Source organism: Atta colombica, unplaced genomic scaffold (genome assembly GCF_001594045.1).
Source record: "Atta colombica isolate Treedump-2 unplaced genomic scaffold, Acol1.0 scaffold38, whole genome shotgun sequence".
NCBI lineage: Eukaryota > Metazoa > Arthropoda > Insecta > Hymenoptera > Formicidae > Atta > Atta colombica.
In genome coordinates this window covers 3240013-3250157 of record NW_017259490.1, presented here as the reverse complement: position 1 = coordinate 3250157, position 10145 = coordinate 3240013, and the positions used below count along the sequence as shown (strand labels likewise).

At 35.2% G+C, this 10145-nt stretch overlaps 1 protein-coding gene across 1 annotated transcript in view; it reads right to left on the bottom strand.

The window, feature by feature from the left end:
• LOC108691009 (transcriptional coactivator YAP1-like) overlaps positions 1 to 10145 on the bottom strand; it is a 19840-nt gene that overhangs the window by 906 nt on the left and 8789 nt on the right. Inside the window, 5 exon segments of the mRNA XM_018198613.1 lie at positions 1125 to 1210; positions 1277 to 1336; positions 1531 to 1714; positions 1800 to 1993; positions 2493 to 2701. Coding sequence (XP_018054102.1) covers positions 1125 to 1210; positions 1277 to 1336; positions 1531 to 1714; positions 1800 to 1993; positions 2493 to 2701 — 733 coding nt within the window.

Sequence of the window (10145 nt, the reverse complement as noted above, 5' to 3'; positions counted from 1 at the left end):
ATATATATATACATAAATTTTCGTTGCATATATAAAATATAATATTGTTTAACAAAGAAAGAAATGAAGAAGAAAATAAAAGACTAGATGTGTTAACAATTACGTTTAACTTGCTGATAAAACAAATTTGCATATAGTCCTTCATTTACTTCTTCTCTCTTTCCTTCCTTTAGACGGCATATAACGAAATATAAACATCTTTTTATTTGGATTTTCATCTTCACAAGAGAAATGCGGTATCTATCACGATGTATTACAAAATTATAGTGAATTTACTTTTTATTTAATCGTTTATATCACGAGAAAATATTTTTTCATTAAAAATTCCTTATAACATATGCAGTACTAATTAATAATTTATCTTCGTTTAATAGGAAAATTTTTTCATTAAGCTATCCAACACCTTCCAAAGACAAAAAGAGAGAAAAAGAGACTTATATATTTACAATAGCATGTTTATAATCGCATGCACATATAAATATCTATATTTAAATTTGTTTCTTAAATTTTGATGTTTTAGAGCGTCTGAGACAACTTAATAATAAAATCATTATGTATTAAGCAAAAATTCAATTCTCGATTCTATTATTCCGTTATGAGAAACTTGAAATGAAAAAGTATATTACAGTACAACGATAGCCTGATGGTAATATATTCCCGCAAAAAATCCAAATAGAAAGAAAGAAATAAAAAAAATAGGTGTTTAGGTTCGAAGTAGACACTTAATCCTATCCTAATCTAATATAATCTAACCTACAAAATTATAAAGAAATAAAAATTGCATCATTGATTGAAAATATTAAAAACAACATTACTCAATGATGCAATTAATTGACCGCAGATTAATATCTAAATCTGAATAAAGTTTCCACTTCGAGAACCTGAATACCTATCCTTTTAAAAAGGCCGACATCCGCCGCAGTATCACTTCTAATCCTATAGCCAAGTCAGCACGTTCTCCGGCTTGGTCGTGTTAGGATTTATGAGTGACTGCACGTCGTCCAAAATATCGGTGCTGAACTCCTCGTTCAGCTGAAACAATAACAATTGTCGATACAAAAGACCGCATTCAAAGGGTTTTAACAACAGGCTTGCAACAATCGTCACCATGTAAAATGACCTACCTGAAGTGACGGCAGGAGATCATCTGTCGAATCGATATTGTCACTCAAGGTTGAGAGATCCGGCGTGTCCATCGGCGCACCTCCGTCTGTAAAAGAATTCATCGAATTCAAAGTATGACTAAACAAAATGTGATATTATGGCAAATACGTACTTATGTATTTATGGCTTCGGTATAATCGTTTCGTAAGATCATTCAACGCACAGTGCCTTTCTGCAATCGGAACAATCGCGCAAAACAATTATTCATAAATCGAAAATTGACTTAATGGCACAGCAAAGCAAGCGAATAAATATTCTTTTTAGCCTAATCTTATAAGCGTGATGATGGCGATGGATTTTGAAAATGCTGCGTAAAAAGACTTTATATTCCGAAAAAATTGTGAATTTCGAACGGGCCACTCTTACCGCTCGTGCCGTCCATGTTTTCGTCTATGTTGAGGAAATCGTCGGAAGCCTGAGGCAGTGAATATGCAGAACCGAGTCCCAAACCGCTATCGGCGCTCTCCTGGCGTGCATGTTCGTTAATGCCTGACAAAAACGGATCCATGACGGCATCCGTGGTGCTCTGTCGCAGCATCATTTCTTGCTGCTGCAATGAGAAAAGATGCATGAATATCAAAAATGGTTATTACAAATATCACGCGATCAAGTCTCCAGATTAAAGGACGACTCACAATGCCAACCTGGCGCATAATTTCCTGTTGTCGCTGTTTCAAACGTTCACGTTCCAGCTGCAACGATTGAAGACGAATCTTCTGCTTCTGGCAGGCCTGTAGATTCTGGTTACTTTGGATGCCGGTAGGTTGTTGAAGTTGCCAGTTTTGTGGCAGCATCGCGCCGGACGCCGGAGTTCTTTGGAGATGCGATGCTGAAGGAACGATATCTTATACGAATATACGATAAGAAATGAGGATTAGTCAATAATATAAAAATATGTTGATAAAAGTGAATCGCATCGTCGAGAAAGGTTCCTCGCCAAGTGATATAAATCTTGCGACCTATTTTAATTTTCGTCAAACTTTAATAATATTTAAAGCCATTACACTCCGATTTCTCAGAAATTCTCAAGTTTTAGACCAGAATTTCCAGAATTTAATGAATTACATTCAAATTCGGCATATTTATTAAAATAAATTAGATGAGAATAAATTCTAAGCTTCAGATGAAAGTCAGAAAATTCTCAAAAACTTGGAAAATGCGGAAGCGGAAAATTTTGAACCAATTTGGTTCAATGATTAAATAGTGAGCGTCGAGAACTTCTTTAATTCTTAAAATTAATATTTAGATTCGGGATAGCATCTCCATTGTAGTCTATACGTTGCTTAATCTGTAGAATTTGGGAAAAGTAAGAATTCAATTCAACTTACGGATTCGCGGATCGAACCAGGAAGTGGTGCGAGTCTGGTGATTGATGAAATAGATCTCGCCCTCGGCTGTACGCGCCTGTTCCCATCCATCGGGCAATGGACCGAGCGCATTGGATTTGCTGCTCTCGACTGCCGCGGCTACTGCGGCCACGCTTGCGGCAGCGGCCGTTTTCCGCGGATCTTCCCATGTCGTGGTGCGTGTCAGGTGACTGCAAAAAGAAGTAGACGTTAGCGGGATAATACGTAAAAGGACAATGTCTGAAATTTTAAAGGAGATTTATAGGAAGATCAAGATTCTGGATCCTTCAAATCGATTTTCGTAGAGCAACAACAAGGACCTACATTCTAAATGAGACCCTCAGATTTTAAATAAACATTTTTTTTTCAAATTAAATTTAGTAATCATCATTCCATCATAGTTTGCTTAGTCTCTCCGACATATTTCGTCAACAAAACAATAGGAGTAAACAAACGAATAGATAAATGTTCGATAAACAAATATATTGTAAATTTTCATTTTTGAAAGACTAGCTTAATAAATTATCTATAAAAAGATAGACTAAAATATCGAAACAAACAAGATTGTATAGGTTAGATTAGATGAAGCTTCGTCATCCAAAACAACTGAATATATTGAATATATACGTATCTCATTAATGTATAATTTATGATTATGATAACACTACGGAAAAAAAGCGTCATTTTTATACGTAATTTATTCTAAGAGTTCAACATTTTTCTTACATAATTTTTGTCTGTTAAAACTAACGATATAAAATTAACGTAAGGCAAAACAATCGCGGTCTAGGTAAAAATACATTTATTCAGCGAATTGTGTCTCCATCAGGATTGTGCGAATTTGACTTCCGTTCGATGTCACATCGAACACTTTAATGCTTGCTTAAGCCGCTCGATCCGCGGAAACTGAATACGCGGTGCGGCGCGTACAGTTATCCACATATAGTAGGCGCGTGCTAAAAATACTCCCATTCAAAAGACCGAAGCGAAGCGACGAGGCGACGTGGGTTAGAGCGTAGGTTTTAACGCCTGAAATAAAGCCGATCTCTTAATCTTGCCGATCTTTTGTTATAGAGAATAATATTCGCGAACGTTGTACACACTCTGGGTTAATTAAAAGTAAGAAGATTAGCCTTTTACATGTTTCGCAGAGTTGACTAGGTTTTCAAATGTTGAATGGCAAATAATATCATCCGCGATTAAAGGAATAATTGTTTTTATTTGTATAAAGTTTATTGCAAAAATAGGACATGTATATTAGAAATAAATATTATATTCTGTTACATAAACTTGATTGTTATTGAAAAATAAAGAAGTTTGTTATCTAATAACCATTCATGCAGTATACATATCGCGTATCTTTAAATCAACAGATGCTTTAAAGCGACTTCGATTTGAGTAAACGAATGACTTATTTAGCTTCCAGATTGTTATTTGATAACTTATCATTCGAGTCCTAATCAAATAAGTCTTTGTGTATTTTTTATTTCCTAATTTTGTGTCATATTCATCTTGTTCATTTAAATAGAATAGATAGTGTTTTTATTCTACTGAACTTTGAGATTAAGTGAACGTGAATGGTATAACTTATTTATCAAGTAGGTACAATACTTCTCGTCGCCACAACGATGGATTTGCTGTGTCGTAGTTCGGCTTCGGACAACGGCAAAGGAACAGGAGGAAGTCTGTTTTGCACAGCACGCGCGTGTGACGTCATTGCGCGATTATATTTCTGCATCTACACGTCGGGCCACAGACGTACCTGGCGTGACGCGTACCTGCCTTGCAACGGGCACGCGTTTGTAAACACGCCGACCCAACACGCTCGTTCAGGTCAATTTATTAATCAGATCGAAGCTATTTGGACGGTACAGTTTATAATTAGCATTACTTTTAGGATAAACAAGATCGAAGTTGGAATAAAAATTTACTTAAGTAAAAATTTACTCCAACAAAATGTGGCTCTTATAGTTCGAATCATTTTCCATTCATAGTCCATTTTTATTTTTGTATAAAAATATATTTCCCATATTTTATAAAATAAATGCAATTTCTTTCCTCCCTTCTCTTTCCTCTGCTTCAATATAAAACATAACGTTCTGTTGATAATATATCGAATTTGGTCAGTCCGCGATTACGCATACTTACGCAACTCGCGTTTGTACCATTACTCTGGAAAATTAAAAACATATAGGGAATAACGAAACACCCTATATAACGGCGCAATTGTGCTTCGCACCCTAATCGCGCGCTCTATGTGCGTGGTTCTCTATCGCTTTTCGCCGCTCTCGGTTGGCCGTTGTCCAATAAGAAAGAAGCGGAATTACGCCGCACCGCCCCTCCGCGGTTGTTACGGGCCGCGAGGAGCACCGCAGAGGGGATAAGAGCGGCGGCACGGGGAGGAGGGAGGGAGGGAGGGGCATTGAGAGAGCCGAGAGAGCTGAGAGAGCGCTAGCAAGCGCTAGCGCGGTGGAGAATTATAAGAGTTCTGTTGTGCACGCGCGCGCGTACGGCATACGGACTCTACGCGGTGTATTTTTACTCCGGACATCACGGCGCCGGACAACTCGTAAATAGACACTCTCGTATCGACGCTCACCGTTGCTCTCTGCTCTCCTTCGCCGGCTCTCCTTCCGTCGGCTCTCGCCGACTCCTTGCATCCTGCTGTTTTCCCATCCCTCTCGCCCTTACCGTTAAGACTCATGGCTCTCGTCCTTTTTACCCTCTCACGTCGCATTCGAATCGGTCCAAAGATCTGAGGTTCCAACGTTCTAACGATACGATTCCGTTCTCACAACAGTTTTGCATGCGCCCAAACGAAATCAGGTATCCAATGTTTGGGATGTTCTTCTTTATATGTTAGACGATCCCAGGTACATCTGTTTAAATACTTGTACATCATAAAATTCACAATTTTCTGCACAAAAGGTGATGCGAATCTCAAATGTCAACGATCTCATAAAGCATAAATCTAGAAAGAAAGCACAAGTAGCACACAGCGCTTACAAAGCGTTAACAAAGCGCTAAAAAAGCACATATCACTTTTTTAGCACTGCTGTGCTACTTAGGAGCTTACTCCAGGGATTTCACAAATTATTAAAATAACTGAATTTCATCACTGCCAATCACTTTTAAAAAAATTTCAGGAAATAAATAATTAATTACAAATTTATCTCAAATAAATCTTAATCACACGTCGAATTTTGCATTTAGATTTTTGTTTGCGCAACGTTAAAAAGAAACGAATTAAATATAAATATAAGCGGATTACGCGCGAATAGGAAACTATGGAGTTGATATCTCATGAAAAGAGATTATCTATATCAAAATACGAATTATATTGACATTAATTAGTTTCGGACAATTTAATCTTCAAACGATAAATTAATTAAATTTATTTTGAAGGCAACATAAGATAAATGCTTGCAAAATACGTTGGTTGAAATATCAAATAATTTGTATATTGAAAATATCAAATAATCAACGTGTCTAATTTGTATGTATTTATGTAAAATGTTGTCCATGTTTGAAGAATGTAATTTATGATCCTTTTTTTAAAAAAAAATTACTATAAAAATATTTTCGCAAGTTATTTACGCAAAATTAAAATAAATTCTGAAAATTCAAAAATAAAACAATCTCCTAAGAGAAATATCTTCTTATACATTAAAAAAATATTTGAATAATTTCAATCTGATACTTAAAATTGCAAGCTAATTTTCAGAAAGAAAAGAACTTATGAGAAATTTTTTACAAATAAAATATTATAATTATATGGAAGAGACGTGAACATACAAATCAGTGAGATTCATTTCATATAGGATACAAGATTAAGATTAACGGAACAACATACGCGATGCAATTAAGATGTCACATGCGATATATTTATGATTCTACTGACAAGCACTAGCGGTACGTAAAATTTAGCGATAAAAGCATTTCGACGCCATCCGGATTCATACTACGAATAACTATTTCCCGTTTCTCTACACGTGAAATCGCTGACGTCGCGGCCTTATGTTCGCGAAAATGAGTAACGCGTGTTGGAACATAACGCTTTCAGTTAATGGGATCCTTATGGGAGGATGATAATAAACGATCTGCACAAAGATCCACGAACTAAGTATTTGCTTGATTAGTGTTATAATGAAAGTATTTCTTACAGCCGCAATATATTTGTGACATTTCTATATCATCCTATTATATAATCAATTTCTCCAATTTTTCAAAAATGTCATTATAGATTTTAATAAACAATCTTTTATTAAAAAATACTGATTATTATATATTCCAATTCAGGATTGCCACAGAAAATGAATTTTAAAATTCCCTGATTTTTCCAGATAAAAATGGAAAATTTTCCATGAGTAATATAAAATATGTAAATTTTTACATTTTTTAGACTCAAGAATGATAGGAAAGCTAGTCTACATTAAAAACAACGGAGAAAAACTTAGTATAATTTTGGTTGCAAATTAAAAAAATTAATTAATTTTGGAAAAAAGAATGCAGTTATGATGAAAAAGAGGGATTAAATAAAAATACTGAATAAAATATAAATTTTAATTATTTTATTAAAATCGTTTAAAGTGCACAAGTTTTAAACGTATTTGATAAGGCTGCATTTTCATGCTGACATTTGATGCTTGATTCTAGCATCAAACCGGTCACGTGATCAAAATTGACGAATACCAAGTATCAATTTTGATCACATGACCTGTTTTAATGCTGAAAATGAGCATCAAGCGTCAGTATAAAAAAGCATCCTAAACGTCAGATATAATATTTAAAAAATTATAACAATTATTTGGAATAGAAGCAGTTTCAGAGAATTGTGAGCAAATTTCGAAATTCCAGACTTTTTTACATTTTCCCCTGACTTTTCTCGGTTTCCATGACCAATTTCAATTTCCCTGAATTTTCCCAGTTTTCCCGGTCTGTGGCAACCCTGCAATTTTACCAAAATAAATGAATTAAAATTATATATTCATTAAAAATGTAAATATTTTTTATTATAAATTATTATTAAAATAAATTAATTTATTTAAAAATACTTTTATATTAACTCTTTATTTTTAAAAATGTATAAATATATCGAGACATATTATATATTTTTTCCCATTTTAAATTTGTGTTTGTAAATGTTGCAAACGTATTTGTTGTTGTAAAAATGTAAAGCCTTTAACAGCCAGAGAAATAAAATGTTTTTACCCATTCCTTCATACATCGAGCAAATTTCACGCAACGCGCGTTGCTCACGTCGCCTTGAACTTTCGATACGTTCGCCCTGTACTCTCAGCGATCTGTCCTCGTATCTGGCATTCGCATTTGTCGTCTAAGCTCTCTCGCGTACAGGTGTGTCGGGGTCTTTAGCCTCGGTGCAGTGCAGCGCGGCACAGTGTGAGAAGGTCGTCTTTACCAATGATGGCGCATCACGATGCCATCAACGGTAAATTTTGCTCGAAAACTCTATTGTCATTCAAATATTCTATCGTCGAGACATAATCTCTCCGAACTCAAAAAATTCATAGAATTCGATATGAAAACACTATTTAAAATTATAAATTATACCTTGCGTATCTATTTTTTCTTTCTCATTCAAACATTTTACTGTGTTTAGTACGGTGTGAGTGATCCTAATGTATTATTTACTGTTTTTCTTTTCAGCGCGTTTTCGCTGATTTTATTATACTAGCGCTAAGATTTTATTACTATCGGACTGTCGCAGTCTCGAATTGTGAATAAAAATTCGGATGCACAGCAGAAAATAATAGAATGTGTTCAGCTTCGACCTTGCAACAGCTATGATGTCGCATACAACTTTCACTTGCCGACGATCGGAAATATCCGGGTGTAACGAAATGCTCCCCTGACATTTATGACAATAGTTGTGTGTGTTCGCAATGAATTCCTTAATGAATTTTCTATTTTCGTAAAGTTCGAAAATAACCGCTGACTAATGGTACAATTTGAAAAGGACCCCGCTTTTAGTATCAATTTAGACAATGGTTCGCCAAGATAAATGCAAAAACCTAATGGCTTTTCTTAATCAGTCCGTTATTTTCCGAGTTCTCTTGAACAATCCGAGGTGTTGCGTATTCAACTCCGATAAGACGTGACTCGGCCGTAGTTGCTTCGTAAATCGGCGCGAACGTCGGAAACCTTGAACGAATGCTTGCGTCTCCTGTCTGACGAAAGACGAGCATCGCGATAAGAACACGCTCAAGTGCTAACCAAGAGCCATTGTCTCACCTATATCCAATAAAACGATTAAGAAGGAAAAACTTCTGATTTCGCGATTTTAAATACATGAAATATGAAAAAATGCGCGTTTAATTACGACGCATTAAAATTGCTTTACAAGCAATTGTTATCACGTAAAATTCTCCAATATTTGGTCATATCAAAAGAACTCGTATATCAAATGGAACGTTTAAAGTCCGCTTTCACTAATTAATTTTTATCGTAATTTAGTTCATTATTACCTGCCGTAGACATTATTAAGATTTAAATACTATATTATGTACAGAGAAAATAAATTTAGTTAACTACAAACCATAGAAGTAATTTGCGTTAATGAATCTAGCAAAAGTCACTTTCAATAATTAATTATTTAATAGATTTCGATTTCTTCTAGAGGGGGAAATATCTATCATTTTCACAAACAAAGCGTATACAGCTGCGTTATTATTAATTTTCCATTTAACGAGTACGAGCGCACACATTTCATCCAAAAATAATGTTTTCGAATAGCCTCGAATGTGTTGACACATGCGTGGAATATTTTCTTTTCTCTGGTATGATACCGAGAGAACGCATTTTTATCCGCTTAATTTACACGTGTTTTCCTTTCGCAGCTACACGGTATGCTTAAAAATTAAGAGTAAAAATTTAAGAATAGATTTCTTTGTAACGATTTTGCAAATCGATTTTGCAAATGCGAGAAAAAAGACTATACTTGCTATGCGATTTTCGCGAAGTGTTTATTAGCGTCTGGAAGTTGGGAGAATACGCAGAAGTCAAATTGTTTGTCCGGACGCGAACGCGTAATAGGAAAGAAAGAAGGATGTTTTCTTGACACTGAAATGGAGAGAGAGTATCGAGTATCTTTTTATGAGACAGTTGGATACCTTTTCTTTTTCAAGTTCAAAAATAAGGTAAACAAAGGGTTTAAAATATACGCGCTGTGTGATGCTTTTTTGTAATAAGAATGCGGAGTGAATGTGCGATATTAATACGTAACGGCGATGGCGTGCGATACGAAATCATCCAGTAAGCGGTCGGCACATTCGCTGCTGAAATCACGTTTCAATTACGCAAATTAGATTCTAATAAGCCTCAGCGTTGGATAAGATCCAAAAGCTTGGAACGATCGACGGTAATTGGACAAACGTGTACGGAAAGAAAGAAAAAGAGCGAACGAGTCAGTGAGTCTTTATGGAAAAGTTTTCAACGCGCAAAAAATTGGTATAACTGGTATGAAGGCGTACTTTGGAAATTGTTGTTATTTTATATTACATTTCTAACTCTTCGTCTGCATATTTTTACTCTTCATTTGCAGTGGGTCTTTTTTTCTTCAATAAATTTTTTATATTGTTCTAGGCTTTCAAAACAACTCAGGATTACTTTTCAACA